Source organism: Anastrepha ludens, chromosome 2 (genome assembly GCF_028408465.1).
Source record: "Anastrepha ludens isolate Willacy chromosome 2, idAnaLude1.1, whole genome shotgun sequence".
NCBI lineage: Eukaryota > Metazoa > Arthropoda > Insecta > Diptera > Tephritidae > Anastrepha > Anastrepha ludens.
In genome coordinates, this window is record NC_071498.1 from 28,598,397 (window position 1) to 28,620,780 (window position 22,384).

Sequence of the window (22,384 nt, forward strand, 5' to 3'; positions counted from 1 at the left end):
TTAAGTTCTGGATACTGTAGCAGGTCAAACTCCTACTTATACAGAATTGACCCCGACATACCTAACATATGTGAAGATACTCCGCACGACACTAACCTCCTCTTTACATGCCCCCTCAAACCTACTCATCTAACAGACGAAGACGACCGGTAATATACCCAACACTGACGGGCAGGGCAGTAGAGAGCATATCCGGGCCCCGGGGGAAAATTGCAAATGCGGGCCCTTTCCAATGATGTCTAATTCATATACGTATAATCTCGAGTCCGTGCCCCTCAGCAGCATTTCCTAATAATATGGGTACTACTTTTACATGTCACAACAATACGAAGTTATGTACTAGAATGCTTTTATTTACTTTTCAATTTGCTGCGCTCGATTCATTAACAACCTAGCGAGTAACTAGAATAAAGCAAAAAAATTCTTTGAATACAACATTGCATATGTGGCAGCACTGTATTATTTTTGATTTGAAAAACTGTTATGCAATTCCATTGCTTTACAAAACATGCCGCTTGAAAGTTTAAAACATAAGTCCCTACTTAGACTTGGAAGCACTAGCCTAGGCATGTCGCTTGTGAGCTAAGCGGCTATAATCAAAGTTGCTTGAACATCGCTAAATTGTTGTTGTCTTCACATACAAATTTTTCGCTTGCCGAAGAGCAAAGTTTTCTAGCAAACAGAGGTGGTGAAATGAAAACAGTTATACGTTAAAAAATATTAGTGATTATGATTTATGTATACTATATATGTATGTAAGTATGTATATGGTAAAAAATACCATAACGACAAAAACTTTATAAAACAAAATGGGCCATCAATTAGAACAATCCTTCGATTTCTCCAGTTTCCGTATTCAAATCAATATCGTAAATAGCAGGCCGGGTGGACAGCCCAGGCATTTTGGTAATTTCGCCACACATAGCAACTACAAAACCAGCTCCGGCTGAAACGTACACATCTTGTACCGTCAAAGTGAATCCTTTAGGTGCCCCTTTAATGGCAGCATCCCCAGTTAATGAGCCTGAAGTTTTAGACATGCAAACAGGTAGTTTGCCGAATCCCTTAAGAAAAAAATGTATTAATTAAAGATATAGAAGGGAATTGAAATGCATAATTGCAGGTACTTACAGCATCATACAGTTTTTTCAAAGACGCTACAGCTTTGGGCGTCAGCTCTACTTTTCCGGCTCCATACATGTTTCGTGCAATTACATTCATTTTATCCTCTAGGGATATATTTAAGTCGTAAAGTAGCTTGAATCCTGTTGGAAGATCGCAAGCTTTTATTACTGCATCTGCAAGCTCAGATGCACCTTCGCCTCCATCACTCCAGTGCGTACAAAGAACAGCTGCAAAAGCACCGGCCCTTATGGCGGCCTCCTTAATAAGATTGTGTTCGGCTTTCGTATCAGTTCTTAAAAAAAATTTTACAATTCAATATATTATTATACAAGTTAGATTTGTCCTCATTAGGATACTTGTGCAACTTACGTATGTTGGTTGATAGCCACGATAACGGGGAAACCGAATTTCTGACCGTTGGAAATATGTTGAAGAAGGTTAGGCAAACCTTTCTCCAACAACTCCAAATTCTCCTCGGTGTATTGCTTATTGAGAGGAGCACCTGGTGTAACTGCCGCGCCGCCGCCATGCATTTTGAGTGCACGAACTGTAGCCACCAACACCATGGCATTGGGCTTGAGACCAGACGAACGGCATTTGACGTTACAGAATTTCTCCATTCCAATGTCGGATCCAAAACCTGCCTCTGTACACACAAAACCGTGTCCACCCACCAATTTTAGACCAATTTTATCAGCAATAATGGAAGAACATCCATGGGCAATATTTGCAAATGGACCAGTGTGCACTAGAACCGGCGTTCCTTCCAAGGTTTGCATTAGCGTGGGCTCCAAAGCGTCTTTTAGCAGCACAGTAAGTGCACCAGTAACTCCCAGATCATCAGCAGTTACAGATCTTCCCTTGCGGTCAAAAGCGACAACCATATTCGCCAAGCGGCGCTTCATGTCCTCCATGTCACTAGCTAGGGCAAGGACAGCCATTATTTCGCTCGCCACTGAGATAGCAAACGACGTTTTGCGTGTGAAATTCTTTTCCGTTGGCGATTGGCCAATTGTAACTTCACGTAAATAGCGATCGTTGATGTCAATGACGCGTTCCCACATTATCGTATCGGGATCTATATTCAGACGTGCGAAACGGCTTTGTTCTTCCAGCGTTAACGAGTCGGGATCAGTTTTGGAAATGCCCAAGCGTTGCAAGCGGCGCAACTGAATTTTCGAAAATTTGCGCTGACCTTTGATACGCGGCACCAGGCGATCGTAAAGAGACTGGTCTTTTTGCGTATTTTCATGGAAAATACGGGTATCCAGTTGAGCGGCAAGCAAATTATTGGCTGCCGAAACAGCATGAATATCACCAGTTAAATGCAAATTGAATTCATCCATGGGTATGACTTGGGCGTACCCACCGCCCGCAGCACCACCCTTAATACCAAATGTGGGCCCTTGTGATGGTTGTCTTAGGCATGCAATAGCATTTCGGCCTTTATGCGCACAAAGTGCCTGTACAAGCCCGATCAGAGTGGTACTCTTGCCTTCGCCCAATGGCGTGGGTGTAATACTAAAAAAAAAAATAGATATATGTATCAGTGAGTTATAGGACAACCAAGTGATTTTTTGTACTTACCCAGCCACAACGACGTAGGAACCACTGGATCGGCTCTTCAATCGATCGATGACACTTAGAGAGATTTTCGCTTTTTTATCGCCATAAAGCGACACTTCACTGCCTGTCAATCCAATCTCTGTAGCCAAATTGGAGATATGCTTTGGCTTTTGAGCGCGTGCAATCAGGATATCACTGAAAATATGTGTGTAAATGTACTATTACCGCCATGCAAGCGATGCCATTCAACTTACGAAGGTACGGGTCTGACTTTGTTCAATGTAAGCGGCGCCAAATCCCATGTTGTTTGTATTAACTTCTCAGCAGCCGCCAAAGCCGAACGAACAGTGTTTTTCATCATCATTGCTACGGTCATAGGCCCAACACCGCCCGGCACTGGAGTTATGTATGAAGCCACTTGCTTTGCCTCGTCGAAAAGAACATCGCCGACTAATCGGGTGCCGTTTTGTTTCGTAGTATCTTTGGCATATAAATAATAATTACATGAATTGAAAAAGATAACAATTTAGGAAGACGATTTTAAAATTATTGACGCTGATAATTATTTAGTACTGTGCAGATACCATTGACACTACACAAGATGCTACAACTGAAATCATGCGAAATTGTTTACGAAAACGCTGACCCGCGGGGTCGAACAACAGCGCCGATAATGTTTGACTACAATGAATCATGTGCCGTATTACTTAGACGTCAATGCTGTGCTTATCTGATTGGGCTCTATGAGCTAGGCGTACATGTATGACACTTTGCTTGGGGAGAATGCAATGAAAGTATACAGAATATTTCACAATATTTCAGGCATTTCAAATGCAAGTAAAAAATTTGCTCGCTATGTAACAAAAAAAAAAAAATAATACTTTGTAAATATTTGTTGTTTTAGTTTTATAATTATTAATTTCGTAAAAAATCAATTTTAACTTGTATATATTTTTTAGCAACTTAATGACTTCTTATGTTGAGAATTTACCATTGGAATCATTGAGGACCCGATTTGCCTGTCTTGATTGGAGGAGGCGGATGGCACTGAGCATTTTCTCTGTGATTGTTCCACATTTGCCAGAGCAAGGTTACGAATTTTGGGTTCCGTTGCAATGAGAATGTGAAATACTCATTCTCTTAAACTGGAGGATATTTTCACATTTGTCAAAGAATCTGTAAAATTATACAGGTCTAACTACCTCTATTCTATACTATCTTTTTCCTTCTGTTACTTCTCTACTTTCCTCCTTTACTATCTGCCCTTTCACTTTTCAGAGCTTTAAATACAATGGACTTTTTAGCCTGAGGGTTTTAGGAGTTACCAAATCTCTCGCTGCTTCTTGGCTCGGTCGTTCAAATTTCAAAAAAATGTTGAGAATTTATATGTTTTGGGTTGGCAACTAAGTAGTTGCGGATTTTTTTACAAAATCAAAGCCAATTTTTTCATTGAAATAAATAACTTCATTCTGTAATGTATTGCACATTTTGATAAATTGCCTTTTGCCATCTTTCTGGCAGCATCATAATCCCATGTTCATAAAACTTCACCATCATTATTGAAATGTTTACCATTCAAGGAGTTTTGTAAATATCGAAACAAAAAGTAATCAGATGGTGCAATGTCAGGAGGATATGGTGGATGTGCCAAACCATCCCAACCAAGCTCCAATAAGTTTTGCCGAGTGGCCAAAGAAGTGTGTGGTCTTGCATTGACATGGTGTAATACAATACCCCTTCGATTTGTCAATTCGGGCCGCTTTTCTTCAGCTGCATTGTTTGATTTCGTTAGTTGTTTAATGTAGACATCAGAATTGATCGTTCGGTTGGATGATAAGAGTTCAAAGTAGACAATTCCTTTGTAATCCCACCAAACTGATAACAAAAGCTTCTTTTGATGAATATCAGCTTTTGATGCTGTTTGAGTTGGTTCACCTGGCCTGCTCCACGATCTTTTCCACTTGATATTGTTGTAAACGTTTAAAATTGGATCATTTTCATTACGTTTCTTTAGCAAATTGCAGCCGTTATTGCGTTGCGTTGAATGCGTTTCTTTCAGTTCGTGAGCAACTCATGTATCGAGTTTCTGAACATATCCAAGTTGTTTTAAGTGATTTTCAATGCATGTATGTGATACATGAAGCTTCTCTGCAATCTCAAGTGTTGTGCTGTGACGATCTGAATCGATTATTGCTTTGATTAGGGCATCATCAACTTCAACTGGACGACCAGAGCGTTTTTCAACTTTGACTGAAAAATCACTAGAACGAAAATTGGCAAACCAATTTGGACACTGTCGTTCTTTTATGGCTTCGTCACCATAAAGAGCACATAACTTTGTATGAGCCTGCGATGCGGTTTTCCCTTTGCGGAAATAAAAAAGCAAAATATGACGAAAATGTTCCTTTTGATTTTCCATTTTTCAACGAACGCCAAACGAAAACTACGCAACCGAGCAAAAAACTTTTTTTACTGATTGACAGCTGAATTGCCGACTATTAAATAATAAAATGTCTTTTACGTTTGTAATATACTACGTCTGCAAACTTAAAAATTCAACTGAAGTCAACTATGAGGGAAATCCGCAATTACTTAGTTGCCAACCCAATACTAATTAATCGTAAATATTCTAAAATACTTGTATTGAGTTTTGAATCAATCCCTTAAATGTCTGTTCTGATTTTTGTTATTCACATTAATAAATCTAAATTGCCTTTTTCAAATTATGATACTTTTAAAGGAACCGTAATTTAACACTTTTACAAACAAGATGGCGCAAAATTAATCACCCTATCGGATCGGGCCTTGTGTATCCTAAACAATCAGTTTTATATTCCAGTATCTATCTATCAACCGTCGTCGTAGCCGCATGCTTTGGTGACTGGCTACCATTTGGAAATGCACAGGCTCGAAGCCCCGGCCACAGAACAGTAAACAGAAACGGTCACTCTTCGGCAGGCAATGGCAAATCTCCGAGGGTATTTCTATCACGAAAAAGCTCCTAATAAAAACCTTCTGCTGTTCGGTACGGTAGGGACGTACCCCTTTAACAGATAATTCTCACCTGGTTTTACATTAATACCACAGTCAATAACAACAGCTCCTGGTTTGATCCAGCTTCCCTTCACCATTTCCGCTACACCGATGGCAACAACGAGAATATCAGCAGAACGACACTAGAAATAGATAATTATTTATAATTATTTATAATTTGGCTTATTTGCACATTGATTGACATGGAGTCCACATAAACGTTTCCTTTCGATAATTGTAAGTACGAGAGTCGTTTTAAAGGTCCGTGAAAAACTAAAAACTACTTAATGTTGTGAATTCGCCACAGTCTCCTTTTAGGCTTCTACACTTCGTTCAACGCTGTTCTAGTTTGTTGATCCTTTCCGAATAATAGGATTTGTTCAAGTCTGAAAATATCCATTCGTTTCTGCAATCACCTCCTCATTTGAATAAAAAATTTATCCTGCCAGCCATTTCTTCAGATTTGAGGGAGCCAAGTCTGCAGAATAGGGGGGATGTGAAATGAGTTGGAACCCTATTTCCATTAATTTTGCGACCACAACTGCTGTGGCGTGAGCTGGTGCCTTGCCGTGCATTTTTTGAAAATCACTTGACTTTCTCGATTCAAACGAATGCCAAATACAAAGGTATAAACCGATCTTTCTCAAACTTGGTGAGTGTTCTTCCAAGAGATGCTACTAACTAAACATAACCGCGCTACGCGCCAGTAGTGCCATCTCTCTAACTTTGCACGGACTTTGCAAACGAGCCTCGTACTTACAGATATTTATTTAAACCTTACAACGCGTGCGAGTACATTAAAGACATTAGAGTACGAGTATACTTACGATTTGCTCCAAATTTTTGGTTTTTGAGTGGCACACAGTCACTGTGGCATTCTCCCACTTCAACAGCTGTGAGACTGGTGTGCCCACAATTTTGCTTCTACCCAGTACAACGGCTTGTGCACCAGATATTTGGACGCTAGTGCTCTTGATTAACTCAATGCAGCCCCAGGGCGTACAAGGCAAATAACCACTCAGATCGCCGATGCAGACACGTCCTTCATTGACGGTATGCAGCCCATCGACATCTTTGTTCGGACAGACTGCATCGGTGACCTTATGCGAATCAATTTTCGTGTCGGCATCAAGCGGCATTTGCACTATAATGCCGTGCACATTGGGATCATTATTAAGTTGGGTAATCTAGAATATCCGATGAGAAAATTAATGTGATTTAAAAAATTAAAAAAAAAAAAAAATATTTAATTTATATTGAAATTTAGCCAGGTAAGTCGAAAATATTTTCAACATTTTAGTGTGCAATAATTAACAACAACACTTTTCTATCGACTCAGCAGTGTAAGCATCTCGACTTTTATTATTAAATGGCCTTTTTAAAACTAACATTTGGTATTTTGCACTACTCACCTTCTCAAGTATCTCGATTTCAGTCACGGTGCGTGGAAGCCTGATATGTTCTACGGAAATGCCAATTTCTGTAGCAGCCTTGATTTTCATGCGAATGTAGACATTGGAATCTTCCCGCTCACCCACTTGCAAAATCCGCAAACCGGGCGTAAAAGTGGAAAGTTTAGCTTTAACATCAGCAACGTGTTGCTTCAGAGTATTTCGTATTTCACTTGAGTTTGTTGAAAGTAGAAAAATTAATTTAAACAACACATTCGAATGGGTCAACACTTACTTGGCCACTTCGGTACCGGAAATCAATTTGGCTTTTCCCGACATTTTCAAGGAGCTAAAGCATAAAAATGTACTCTTAACAAAATGCACAGCCTTTAAAAGTCCAATTTTCGAAACTCAGTCTCAACCGCACTAATCAGAAGTCAACAGCGATATGCAGTAGTACAACTTGTGTTCAACGAATTTGTAGCTAGGCCAGATCAAAAACTCGAAACAACAATCTGTTTGCGCTGGAAATCAAAATATGATCTTCGGGTCACGAAAGAAAACTAAACTGTATTTTTTTATTCATCAACTGATTGCCAGAGTTATCTCTTAAACGTTTCGGTGAGCGTCAAATGGGTGCGATGAAAATAGAATAGCACAATCATACATTTTAATGCAAATAATTGTTTTGCTGTACATACACAACTGCAGACGTATGCAAGTAAGTAACCAAACCATACTTTTGACACCTGATCTGAAAACTTACAAGGGCCATGAAACCTTAAAAATTACTTTTGGGAAAACTAGTTCTCTAAATGTATGTATTTTGGTAAGTAAAATCACAGCTAAAGGTTGAACTGAATGAAGGATTAGCTGGATAATATTTGAGTTTCGCTAATACTTCGCTAGACATACGTATGTACATATGTATGTATGTAGTTAGAAGATGTGTATTTGGAAATTAGAATCAACTTATCAACTTTAAAATAACTTTTTTCAGAATTAAAATAGTTTAAAGGTGATTTGTAAAATGTTATCATAAGCAAAATGTCTATGAGTAGATAAACACAAGATAATTTTTATATTCAAAACTGCAGCTGCTTTCAAATTCCCGCTGTCCGGTTTGCGCTGATATGCAAATGTGCGAAGGTGGTTTGTTTAACGCCAATCTCATTTTGCCAAAACCTATGTATGTACATACATACATATGTAACACATGGGCTGGCACTAATACAAGGAGCCACTAGTTTTATTGCATTCCCCTCTGTCTCAGTTAGTACTAACCTTAAAACAGCTGTTAAAATTTCATGATATTCTATTCATTAGTTCGTGAGTTATTGTGCTAGAGTGGCGCTAGTTTTGTTATTTTCAAAACAATGATCAACAAGAATTTCGTGTTTTAATTTCACACTGCTCCTTGATGGGAAAAAATACCGTCAAGCGGAAAAGTGTAATCAATCGAAGCAATGGCCTGAAAACAACAACAGAAGCAACAATAAAACGATGATTTGCTGACTTCGAACGTGGTCGTAGAGACACTAATGATGCACAACGCAGTGAACGTCCGAATGAGGCAGGAACACCAGATAACCTCAGAAATATCCACAAAATCGTTTTTAAATGATCGAAAAGTGAAGTTGCGTGAGTTAGCTCACATCGTAAAGCTATCAAAATAACGTGTTCCTCAAGGCTCTGTACTAGGCCCGGCTCAACAAGCCAGCATTGTTGGGCACGCAGATTACCTAGCTGTGGTAGTCGTAGGGAAAACGCTAAAAGAGGTCTCACGAAGGGTAGAGGACACCATCAATAAAATTAAGCAATGATTACAATCGTCTGGGCTAAGACTAGCAGACCATAAGACCGAACTGGTTCTCATAAGTTCTAGACGTTAAGTTGAAAACCGTCAAATAATGGTTGGCGGTCATAATATAACATTAACAGATACCATAAAATATTTAAGGGTGATGATCGGTAGAAGACTCTGTTTTAAAAAGCATCTGAAATACGCAAGCTCGAAAGCTGCAAAATCCTGCGCGACTTTATCGCGACTAATGCCCAATGTGGGTGGACAAATACAACAAATGAGTTAGAGTTAAAGACAACAACACTGTTAGCAAGCGTCTGCAACTCAATCCTATTTTACGCTGTGGAAGTGTGGGGCGACGTAGTGAGATATCCCAGCTACTTGAGACAGGCTAAACGGGTGTACAGATCATGCAATGTCAGAATCATTAGAGGCTATAGGACCATATCTGATGAAGCAGCAGGGGTAATAGCAGGCAGAATCCCTTCGATATAAAGGTAAAATGGATGAAACAAAAATACCAGCATGCAAAACACGCGTAGGTATCTGGTGACAAAGCCTCACTGAGGGACGCCCTACAGAGGTTCGATGATACCGCTCTGCAAAGCTGGCAGACCAAATGGAACGATAGTGGGAAGGGAAGAACCACTTTTACTATGATCCCCGACATACAGAAATGGATCCGTCGAACACGTGGAGACGTTACCTTCATGCTGACACAGTTTTTAACTGGGCGTGGCAGTATTTGTGCAAATATCATAAAAGCACACAGACTCCCCATTTTGCCTTTAATGCCAAGAAAAATATGAAACGCCTGAGCATGCCCTGTTAGAATGTTCTACATAAATTTGATAGAGAACGAAGCATGTGGCGCACAAATATCGTCGAGAGCATGACAGCTGCTAGTCTAGTACAATATATGCTAGAATCTGAAGAAACGTGATTGTAACGTAGCCTCAACAATTATGCGAAGACTGAGACATGATGACAATGTACGCAGACATGAGTGAATAAAGACATCCTGCCTCCTCGAAGGAATATCTTAATGGTAATACCGAGGGGGAAAAAGCAGAACAGCGAGGCGATGGGGTGGTTTAGTCCGCAGGCACTACGAAACTCAGTTCAAAAGCGCCGGGGAATATCGCATGTGAATCGGGCATACGTATGAGTCGGTATCTTTAGAAGATTCCACCTCCAAGGTCCGTATAACAAAAAAAAACGTCTTCGCTTTATATTGCATGAACATTTGACTATGAGACAGTTCTGTCCAAGTAGGTGCCGCCTTTGCTCGCTATTTTGCTTCATCAATAAAAACAATGGCAAAACTACAAGAATTGAACTTCGAATTGCTCCCACAGCCACTGCATTTGCCAGATTTGGATCCCACCAACTACTGGCTGTTCGCAGACCTAAAAAATGCTCACCAGTAAGAAATTGCGCACGAATAGAGGTTATCGCTGAAACTGAGGCCTATTTTGAGGCAAAAAATAAATCGTTCTAGAAAAGTGGTATTCAAATGTGCTGGAATAATTGCGTTGTTCTTGGTGGAAGTTACGTTGGTGAATAAAGCTGATTTTGAACAAAAAAAAAAACGTGTTTTCTTTGTTATGTCCGGGTCTTTTCAGCCCATGTGTTATGTATGTACGTTAATATCCCTGTATATCACCCAGCAAACACAGCTTCGAACTTTTCAGAAGTTTACATTTCTCAGTTTGATATCAAAGATGTTCCTCCAACGATTATCAAATTGGAAATGAGGTTTCTATCCTGCATCTGAATTTCGTTTCAGATTCATATCAAAACCATTGAAACATTACATTTTATTTTTAATTTGTTAAACTATTGAAAAAGCACCCCAAAATAATTGATTTAAATTAGGAGTAAAGTTATTTACATTTTCGTAATAAACATTTTTAAAATAAACTAAATTAACATCAACATCGTTCCACATAGCAAATTTCGTATTATATTTAACGAATAATTAATAATTTATCTTTCAAGAAGATTTGAAAATTAACAATTTTCTCAGCTGGAGAAGAAATTACCTTTTGAAAAAGCTGTAATTCCCCGATCAAATACTTGACTACCATTGGGTAGTGCTCGGGCTGGAAACACCAAAATGATAGAAAATATGTTTTCTAATGACGCATTTTTTTACATTTTTTTCTTTCCGGAAATTCTGAGTAAAAAATTTGTTGAAGTTTTACAGATTTTATACAAAGATTGGAATTGTTTGAAAATATGATTTTTGCTGTAGCATTAGGTTAGGTTAGGTTAAATGGCTGCCTTAGCTAAGAGCTCACTTGGACAAATATTGACAAATGCTGTAGCATTAACACCGATAACAATGTCAGCCTTGAAATCCAACGTAGAATCTCTCTTGCCAACAAGTGCTACTTTGGACTAAGTCGGCAATTGAGGAGTAAAGTCCTCTTTCGATGAACAAAACTAAAACTCTCCAAGGCTCTCATCATGCCCGTCCTAACGTATGGCGCAGAAGCTTGGACGATGACAACATCCGATGAAGCGACGCTTAGAGTGTTTGAGAGAAAGATTCTGCGGAAGCGTTTTGAACCTTTGGACGTTGGCGACGGCGAATATCGCAGGCTATGGAACGATGAGCTGTATGAGCTTTACAACGACATAGACATAGCGCAACGAATATAGATCCAGCGTCTACGTTGGCTTGGGTAATGTCGTCCGCATGGATACAAACGCTTCGGCTTTGAAAGTATTTGATGCGGTACCAGCTGGTGGGAGCAGAGGAAGAGGAAGGCCTCCTCTGCGTTGGAAAGATCAAGTGGAGTAGGGCTTGGCCTCACTTGTAGTGTCCAACTGGCGCCGGTTAGCACGAGAAAGAAACGACTAGCGCGCTTTGTTAAACTTGGCCAAAATCGCGTAAGCGGTTATCGCGCCAATTAACAAGAAGATAAGGTTTTAATGTAATAATTAATAAACAATAAACAAATAATAAAAAAGTGGATAGTAAAAAATTTTTTTTTTGTTTCCTTTGTACAGCGCCTCAAAAACCGGGGGAAACTCATGCATCTATGTACACTAGAATACCCCCTTAAGTACATTGATTTCGAATGACTGCCGAAGGGTTTAACCACTTTACTAGAAAATGCTACATAGGTTTCGTATGTATACATGTGAGAGTGTTATCTCAGACCCGTTATCTGCCCACACTAAGGGAAGGCAAGTTCTTGTTCACCTGTTTCCTCTTCCTCTACTCACACCAGCTGGTACTGCATCGAATACTTGCAAAGCTGGCGCGTTTGTGTCGTCCAGCAGTGATAGAATGCATTTGATGCGATATTTACTAATATTTATTAGCATGGATAAAAAAATCCCAATGGTAGTATTTTTCTGGTTATCAGCCAACGTGTATAGGGTGTTTTTTTAACTCCATGAGAACTATCGATATCGATAACAATGGCCTGACAGCTGAGAATGGCAAACTGTGTTGACATTTCTGTTTAGTAATGTTTGGCAAGTCATCATGAATTGTTTAACGCTAGAACAATGCTTCCAAATTGAGGCAATTTACTTAAAAAAAAAATCTATTCGCGTAGTTTATAGAGTACTGGCGGCATCATCGGTCCTTATTTCTTTCGAAATGAGAAAGAAGCTGCCGTTATGGTGAATGGCGAGCGCTATCGAGCCATGCTGACTGAATTTTTGCATCCTAAAATGAATCAACCAAACATCGACAATTGGTTCCAAAAAGACGGCGCAACTTGCTTAGCATAGCCGCGGCAGACATATTCGAAAAATAAATGCCATGAAATTATCTACCAGATTATAAAAAAAATTCATTCCACCAATATTTCTGTTTTGTATCATCATTTCAAATTCTCAAGCTCTTAAAAAACACCCTACATTTAAACAACTTGTAAGTTTTATTTGAAAAATGGTTTTATGAAATTAAAGTAGTTGTTGGAGCAAAGAGGTATTATATATAATATATGTATATACATAATTGGCGCGTACACCCTTTTTGGGTGTTTGGCCGAGCTCCTCTTCGTATTTGTGGTGTGCGCCTACAGTTTCTAGCCGACTTCGAACGGCAGATATTTTTGTGAGGAGCTTTTAGCTTTTTCATGACATAAATACTCTCGGAGGTTTGCCATTGCCTGTCGAGGGGCGACCGCTATTAGAAAAAACGTTTTCTTCGTGTTGGTGTTTCACCGAGATTCGAACCTACGTTCTCTCTGGATTCCGAATGGTAGTCCCGCATCAACCTATTGAGCTACGGCGGCCGCAAAGAGGTATTGCTCAAGTGGCTTACGAAATGGAGATAAAAAAACACCTACGGTGTTAAAAAGCAAGGCCACCGGGGTTTTTCATGTAGCTAAAAAAAAACCAAAAGAACCAATATTAAAAAAAAGCGAACACCCCTTATGTTTTGCATATTTTGCTAAATTCCAAACGTACATAAGAAAATTATTATCACTATTTGTAGGTGATATATGCGATATGACCCTAACTTAATCAGCACACTGGCTATTGGGCCTCCGGTGCTTAATGACTTGGTTACAAAATTACTTATTTCTAACTGTACATTTTCATAAGAGAACTAAAAACCAAAAGAAATAGTTAAAAACAAGCCTTTTTATTCTCAAATAAATAACAACAATGGGGGGTTTGTTTTTAACAAAATGTTATCGATATACCGCAGTGGGATCTATTATTCGTAGAACTTATCCTCACTTCGAAAGATTTAAAATAAATAGTTTCCGTTTATATAAATGTTCGCAAAAGCAGGACAGTTTTGTTTTTAGATTTTTAGTTTTTAATTATCATAATTCATATTTTAAAAATGCTAAAATATATTATTTTTACAAAAAACTTACAACTAAAACTTCATACCCAGGACTGATGAGTACTTTTCATTTTACTTTGATTGCAGCTCGAAGTTTAGCAGAACGGCTACGGCTATTTCTGGCAATTTCCGCCTCACTGGGCGTAATCACGTGTTTGTGCAGCTGTTTCCAACTCGATCCCACAAACGTATCAATCAATTCTTTGTCATGCGTTACATCGTGCCCGCAATATTTTAGCGGTACGGGATTAGCAATCCCCTCAATTACATTGCCGTTTATGTGACGTTTGACAATGGTGTCTTCCAGTGAGTGGAACGTTATGGCCACTAGTCGGCCTTCATGCCGCAAGTATTCATTCGCTAATATCATGCCGTAATTGATCTCGTTCAACTCGTTGTTAACAAATATGCGCAGCGCCTGGAATGTCTTCGTGGCCACATGTGTAGGTCGCTGAATTTTGTCCAATCGGTATGTGTCTTGCAGACATGAGGCTACCAAATCCGACAGCTGCTTAGTAGTTTCAATTCTATAAAATGCCGAACGTGCCTCCACGATTGCACGCGCGATTTTCTTCGCCCCTTTCTCTTCGCCGTACACGCGAAGAATCTTCACTAAGTCGGCTTCTTCGGCACGAGCGATAACATCTGCAGCTGTTATTTGTTCACTATTGCGGCCGTAATCCATGCGCATATCCAACGGGCCGTTTTTAGAAATGGAAAAGCCGCGTTCCGCTTCATCAAACTGCATTGATGAGCAACCAAAATCAAATAGAATCCCGTCTATCGAATATTTTTTCACATCGAGTTCTTTTAAAAGCCTCGGCAATTCAGAAAATTTGCCCAGCAACGGTATTAGTCTATTTGGATATTCTTCACTTATACTACGAGCTAATTCATAGGCAATGGGATCGCGGTCAAGTGCAAACACCTTTATGTCGTCATGCTTTTCTAATAACTGTCTGGTATGTCCACCGGCACCGAATGTCATGTCGATGAAAATTTTTTTAGGCGCCGGGTTGAGATAAGTAACTGCTTGCTCACAAAGTACGGGGACATGTTGCACTAATTGGCCATCAGAGCTATTCACCAGCGTGCCATAGTTTGAGCGTAAACACACTGCGATCTGATTAATCCGACGAAGCATTTTTATATGGCGTTTATTTTTCAATTATAATTTTTATTAAAATATATAAATATATATTTCTTAGTTTTCAATCACTTTCCCCCTTTTTGGTTACGTTTTCATCATTGAGGTACTGTAAAAATTCAGAAGACAGCACTTGGCTACACTGCTCCGCAGTCAATCCCGTTGCTGTAGAGGTGTGCCTCCGTGGGTATTTCTTGCCGTAAACGTTGCCAGTTAATCTTTCTAGAGAATCAATTTGTGCACTTAACTTCTCGTTGGCTTGAGTGGTCAGGCTGGCTGGATTAGTGAAATTTTTTACTTGTTTGCGTATCTGCTCGCCTAAGTCCCTATTAGAATTTAGTAAATATTAGAAATGACACCATCAACAAAGAAAAAATGCAAATATTAATGAAATGCATGATACATTAAGGAACCTAGTTCCGTTTTCGGTTTTCGGGCGCCTGACATTTAGACAGATTATAACATTTCGCTATAAAAAATCATTATTTTAGTTGAAAAGAAGGAAGAAAAAAAATAGGATATTTCTTAGAATTTATTTGTAAGAATTTAATCCATACATTTAAACAATTTGGGCTTAATATTAAAAAGTTGAGTTCCCGTTTATCAATCCTAAGGGCGACAATGAAAATATGGTACGTTGTACTTAGAACCAAAAGTGAAACAAGCAAATACTGATTAGCTAAATAATCGAGGACGACAACTCAGAATTTTGTTTTTGAATAACATGTTTACTAGACGAAAAAAGATTTGAGTGATCTTGTGAATCTTTACTTCATCCTTCGCGTGCTCCATTGCTTGTCTGTTTGTATACTGCACTGCCTAGTTCACAGGTGTCAAATATGTTTGACGTACGACACCATTTGCAAAAATTTTGAATCTTCCATTAGAGTGATTAATTTTGTACCACACGGTACAAGAGTAGTTCGAGGTAAATAAAATTAAACTATATTTAAAATATCTGTTCCCTACTGAGAACAAGAAGTTAACGGGTTTCTAAATCATATTGAGTCCGAAGAATTGGAAAATAAAGGATGTAAAATATTTGACAAAAACGCTTATAGCAATGGCAACCATTGACCATGTTCAAAATATGTTTTTTAATAAAAAAAAAATAAATAAATAAATAAAAAAAAAAAATTAAAAAAAAGAATTAATAAATAAATAATAAAAAAATAAAATAAAAAAATGGAACCTTGTACATACATTAAGGGGTTATATACCTTGTGGTCCGGTGAAATTAGCGAAAGTTGGGTTTTTTTTAAAGATATGTAGCAATAATTTTATTGTATAAAAGTTTTTATTATTGGATATTACAATGTTTAAAGAAAAAAAAAAGGCTTTGTTTGTGTAAAAATATTTAAAAATGGCGGAGTTATGGCGTTTTCCCCCAAGACCCTTTTTTGGAAGAGGCTTGCGGTGGACGCGATTCAAGTCCACCAAGTCAACTGAAATCAAAAAATCGAAAAGATTTCATTAGTATAGGGTTATATCTTCTTAGTGAACGATCAATATATTAAATATTTTGATTTTTGTGAAAATAGGAACATGTTTTTAAAAAACTCCACTTCTACAGTCCTAAAATTGGCATTAAAAAATTCATATCTGCAAAATAAAAATTTATACATAAAAAGTTGATCGTTCACTAAGAGGCGACATCAATTACGAACAATTTAAAAAAAAAATTATAAAAATCGGTTGAATACTTTTTTTGCAATCGCGTCCACCGCAAAAGCATTTTTGGAAAAACACGTTTTTGAGATAATCGCGTTTAAAGTTTCAAGCGCCGCATGAGGCCGTACGCTCAGGACGTGACGACGCACAATTTAAAACGCTGTAACTTTCGATCTATTGCTCAGATCTCTATGAAATTTTTGGAAAATGTTCTCAAGGGATTGCACTTTACGATAAAGAAATAAAATTTATTTTGATTTTTTTGAAAAACACAAGGTATATAACCCCTTAATTCTTGTCCCATGGTGAAGTGTATTAAGCCTACAATTAGAGGTGCCATAACTTAACCACAACCGTAATCATAGCAATCAGCTGTTCTGATCAAACATAGCATCTGCAGCTGCTACTGGAACCGATTATAGGTGCGCCCCATAATGCCTTAACTACAACCGTAGCCGTTTGTATCTATTGAGTTTTGATTTTTCCCTGCAATCGTAGCAGCTGTGAAATACTGCACTTTTGTTTTGATATATGCGATAAAAATTTGAATATTAGAAATGAACGTCGAATAATGAATTGGCTTAGTGGAAAATTATCCGTGTTTTTATAACAAAATGCAAATGTTGTCATTAATTTTACTTCAATATCAGTTGGCATGACTAATAGACAAATGCTGTAATGTTGTGTCTATGGTTATCGTTACGGCCCCACTAATTGCAGCCTTAATTGAAACTACCTCCTTTTTGTAGAAATAAAGAATATTAGTAAGTAGACACATGGAATTTTTCCCTGGTTCGCTGTACGTATTGGGCCCGACTTTAAAACTTTTAGGGATTACTGAGCATAGTCTCAATTATTATTCAAAAACGTAATAATAAATAAATAAAATAATAAAAATAGTAATAAAATAATAAATAAAAAATAATAATAAAACTAAATAATAATAAATAAATAAAAAATAATAATAAAAATAATAAATATAAAAAAAACTTGTTTACAAAATTATTTTACAAAAATTTAAATTTGTTTCAAACAAATTTTTTTTAAGTGAGTGTGAACCCATCATCTGCCGTTACTTCTAGGGCCCCAAATGCAGATACGAATGCCGATAACCCTCTGTGTTATAATTATTCACAAATTTAGCCTAATTATCTTTATCCGCTACGTGTGAGGAGTTCATATTTCCGATCCTGGCAAATGGGACACAATCACCAAGAATGTAACAAACCGAAAAAATATTGAAAGCAGTTCCAGAAAAAAAATTTCCACCGTAGATTAAGAAACGATATTGTTTGAATCCCTTACGTTAGTTAGTACCTCATGACATGCTAATTGAAAGGCAATTGCAGGTTTTCACTACTATCTCTTTCTTTTTGATACCGGCAGTCCGGCTACTTTCGGCAGGATGTCATGCATGCCTGCCAATGCAAAAGAGATTCTCCAGAAAGAAAGTACAGAGGCCTTGGCTGAAAGAGATTAAAAATTTTATACGAAACAGCATTCGTTATAAAATTTTATAAGCAATTTATTGAAAGCTTGGGCACGAGAGTCTCTGCAACATTTCAACAGTTATTTTGCTAAATATACTAAAAAAATACTTGTTTCAATTTTCTTCAATCATTCTTCTTCAACCTGCTGGGCGTTTGACGCTAATCCGTTCAAATTTCCCATCAGAAGCAGCTATTTTAGCACACGAGCATGTTGTTGTTGTTGTTGTAGCAGTATCTTCGTCCTGTCAGTGTAGTGTAATTACCGGTCGTCTTCGTCTAGCTCATCTAACGGTAGGCCTAGGAAACTAGCAGCTTCGACGGGTTGGGTCCAGAGGGAGAGAGGTGTTAGATGAGTGGGTTTGATGGGGCATGTGAAGAGGTGGTTAGTGTCGTGCGGGGTCCCTTCACATGCTGAACATATGTTTAGTATGTCGGGGTCGATTCTGGATAAGTAGGAGTTTAACCTGCTACAGTATCCAGAACGTAATTGTGCCAAGATTACGTGAACTGGGTAGCTGGAGCTCTTCGTCTGCGATAGGTGGTGGTTGGACTCCGATAACGGCATTCGGGGGTCGGGAGCTTAAGAAGGTGGTAAGGGCCTCCCGATGAATGTCGTTAATAGCCTGTCTGTACACTGTCTGATCCTGGAGTGGTCTGCCCGTTTTGTCCTGGATCTCGTCCACGTAGTTGAGGAAGTGTCTCCTGATGTGCCTGGGAGGTGGCTCAGGCTCGAGCAGGTGTCTGCATGGGTGAGGCCTACGGTGACACCCAAGCAGAAACTGCTTGCCGAGCATTTTGTTGTGCTCCTTAACGGGGAGCATGTACGCGTCGTCATGTAGGTGTTGGATAGGGGACATCAGGAGACATCCTGTCGCGGTCCTGATGGCAGTATTCTGGCAGGTCTGGAGCTTCGTCCACTGCGTATCACTGGTTCCAGGCGACCAGACAGGCGCGGCATAGTTCAGAACCGGTCGGCCTATTGCTTTGAAAGTCGACAGCAACATTTCTTTGTCTTGGCCCCAAGTGCTGCCGGCGAGCGACTTGAGGACCTTGTTGCGATTCTGTACTCTCGTTGCAATAGCGGTTGTGTGCGCTGAGAAGGAGAGCAAGCTGTCGAAGGTGACTCCCAAAATTCTGGGGTTATTTATCGTTGGTATTGGGGTATCATTGACGTGCACCTGAAGTGGCAGCTTGACCTCCTTTGTCCAGGTTGTAAAAAGGGATTTAGTGGGCGAAAGTTTTAAGTTTCTCGCAGTGAAGAAGCGAGAAAGGCGGGCGTTTACCTTAGAGCATAGGCCATCAATGTCATTGCCCGACGCCATTATCGTGCAGTCGTCGGTGTATGATACCAGTGAGACTCCCTCTGGTGGCTGGGGGAGTTTTTTTTTAGCACACGAGCATCGCTACCTTAGCTAGGCCGATTCCGGGGATCGTCGAATGAAAGATGTCAAATTTGGAGATTCGGTAACTAAGTGGACTAAGTGGCTAGAGCACTTGCAACTTCATTTCGTCTGTCAGTAATCTTCACCGAAAGGTCGCTGTATAAACCGACGAAGAACGATGAGAGAGTGACAATCACATTCGGTGATTGTGTTTCGTCGCACCCGAACGGATAAGCGAACCTTTTCAGCTGATAGCATTAGTCGGTTAATTGAGATTAATCGTTAAGCCGCAAAATACAAATTTTGTTTAGAAATTAGTTCAAACTATTTAGAAACCATTATCATTAATTGGAAACGATATTAATGTTAACAATTTTGAACATAGTCGTGATAGAGGTGACCCACTAAGCGTCAATAAATACATCAAGTGATTTATTGAAAATAAATAGAAGCGAGTATACAATTGTAGAACGTAGATCAATTCCTTAAAAGATAAGAAGAAGAAGATGTATGAACATGACTACTGTGAAGAGTTTCACTAAATGCTTGAAACTCACTCGAATAACACAAGTATTCTGATTCTGTTTTTTTTTTTTTTGTACCACAGAGCTTTGTTACATATCAAACCGATTAAGGCATTTATTATCCCAGATTTCTATATGAATAAGGTATTATAAATTTTATTTTATTTGTTTACTTTTTTTATTTTACTTTAAATTTTTGCTATCCACTAGCCTTTTTGTAGAAACAAAGCAAACAAAACACAAAACAATCAATTATAGATAATTAAGACGACGCAGTGGACGAATATCATCATCGAAGTTTTCTGCGCCATATTGTGGACAATGGCGAGTCCTAAGCACAATTACACAAACTCATTTAATACATCACAAATCACAATACATCATAATCGTCAACCCGTACGAAGCAGGACACTCTTGTGTTTGCTTTTTGCTGCCCCGAAGGCCCACTGTCAATCGATTCATCGGACTGAGCATAATTTAGAAACGCTGCTACAACCCAGAGTGCTGAATCCATTGGTTTCCAAATTCGTTCAACACTTGTTGCACCTATTTCATTTAGAAAAAAACTTACTCAGAAACAGATACACCAAGGATGTAATCCTCAGGAATTATTTGATATGCGTATTTGGAACTCATTATATGCTTAAATTTTAACACTTAAATACAGTTTATACGCTTTTAGAATTCACTCTGCTCACGAATCAACAACTGACTAATAGACTTTACTTGTTTGCTACGTGTTGGTTGGCAGTCTTTTAAAGTCAAAAACTGTAAGAGGAACAGTCGTGTAAGCAATTATAAGCATGGTAAGCGCGTACTTCAAATTTGTATGATATCAGTAAGCTATACTTAAACTACACTCTTCGAGCACTCGAATAATCAAGTATCTTGTATAATCAGAACAGAAAAACGTTAGATAACGCGTTGCTAAAATGCGAGATTGTTATGAAAAGGCGATAGATGAAGTTAGTAAACATATTAATTGCATACCTGCCAACTTTTGCTTTGTCCACCGGCCACTTCTCCAGTACTTTTAGAAACCTTTGATATTGAGCTGACATATCGTGCCCTTTAAGTGAATTTAACCAGAAAATTCCATAATACGCTGGATATTATAAATAACTAGTAGCTTCTAGCTTTTTTGGCTAAACACAATGCGGTTTCATAAGACCAGCTGCTTTGTAAACAGCTGCAGTACAGTTTGAGAGGCTTTGCTGGAAATGATCAAAAAATGTATGTATATCGATATTTTATATAATGCTTACATGTACCACGGTTTACAAAATTCTAAAGGTGACATCTTTCAAAAACCGCTACGTTATTTTTCGCAATGTTGACAACCGGTTGACGTCATTGTTGATATTAAATTAACATAACGAAGACAATTAATTACATTTTTGTGAATATTCAATGCAAGGCTTGGTAACATTGTGATTTAAAGATTAATGACTTTTAAATGAAACCAACTTTTAAAAATGAAGTCCGCGTGTTAAATTGTGAAAGTATGAACTATAAAAATACCAAATAACGAATTTTTTTTTATGCCACTGATGCGGTGGCAGTACCTGTGTCATGGTACAATCAATAAAGCGCAAAACACCAGCCAGTAGACCGATGGTCTATGATCTGGATCCCTATTAAAATTTTGTACGAAAATGCAACAACAACGAAGTGATCCTCATAGAAAACAGTTCCAATTTGTGATTCGTTCCGTTCCTTTTGTTTTTCGTCATTAGTTTGGCAGCAGAGTCTTTATAATTGGTAGCACTGGCAAGTGCATTTATGCATGAACATAACGCAACGTGTAGCTTTTATTTCAGAGTTAATTATATGTTGAATGAGGTTTTCTGCAAAAAATATAAATGTTACGCTATTACGGCAAATTGATAGCATTTAAATTGATTAGCTCTTGAAAGGCGCCAAGTTTTAGTTGAAATATTCATCATCATAAATTCCTATAGTTCCAGTACCGCCGTTAAAGGGTAGTTGAAATATTATATTATTTTCTTGAAAATGCGTCATTTATTTTTCGAGGCCATTCTTCTTCTATTAATGCTCTCATATTTTAAACAACAAATTATGTGGAGATTACATTCACATATAATTATTTTAACGATTCCAAGGCACATTCATTAAAGGTGGTGGCACTAGACCAATAACAATATTTTGTAGGTTTGCTTGTCATGGCAAAGTATTGAAAAAGTAGAAAACATAAAATTAATTCGCCATGCTTTATTCTGTGCTGACAGCCACAGCGAAAGAAACAAAAAACAAATCAGCTGATTTACCAACACCACCTTTAATAGATTCGATTTGAACGACTCGGTCAAAGTCGGTACTTTCTTTTAAGAGCATAGGGAGGAAATTCTCTTCAAAAGAGAAGAAAAAATAAAAAAGTTGAATGGAAAGTTGAAGTTGAAACTTCT

At 38.3% G+C, this 22,384-nt stretch overlaps 2 protein-coding genes across 4 annotated transcripts; both read right to left on the bottom strand.

Moving 5' to 3' along the window:
* Positions 1-710: 710 nt before the first annotated feature.
* LOC128867261 (C-1-tetrahydrofolate synthase, cytoplasmic) lies at positions 711-21,133 on the bottom strand. 3 transcript variants are annotated; one of them, XM_054108373.1, is made up of 10 exons: positions 20,949-21,109; positions 7,411-7,464; positions 7,137-7,347; positions 6,552-6,911; positions 5,756-5,867; positions 2,946-3,171; positions 2,713-2,886; positions 1,495-2,646; positions 1,132-1,417; positions 711-1,064 (listed from the first exon to the last, which is right to left on the bottom strand). In XM_054108373.1, exons 1-10 carry the CDS (start codon positions 21,017-21,019, stop codon positions 822-824), a joined length of 2,889 nt encoding a protein of 962 aa, XP_053964348.1. In that variant the 5' UTR covers positions 21,020-21,109; the 3' UTR covers positions 711-821. The 3 variants fall into 3 exon arrangements, with proteins under 3 accessions (XP_053964348.1, XP_053964353.1, XP_053964359.1); XM_054108378.1 differs by lacking the exon at positions 20,949-21,109 and adding an exon at positions 20,530-20,673; XM_054108384.1 differs by lacking the exons at positions 711-1,064; positions 1,132-1,417; positions 1,495-2,646; ... (4 more) ...; positions 7,137-7,347; positions 7,411-7,464 and adding an exon at positions 14,956-15,217 and having other exon boundaries at positions 20,949-21,133.
* LOC128867280 (probable methyltransferase-like protein 15 homolog) lies at positions 13,516-14,888 on the bottom strand. Its single transcript, XM_054108393.1, has one exon. The coding sequence runs from the start codon at positions 14,886-14,888 to the stop codon at positions 13,812-13,814; it is 1,077 nt and encodes a 358-aa protein (XP_053964368.1). The 3' UTR covers positions 13,516-13,811.
* Positions 21,134-22,384: the final 1,251 nt, after the last annotated feature.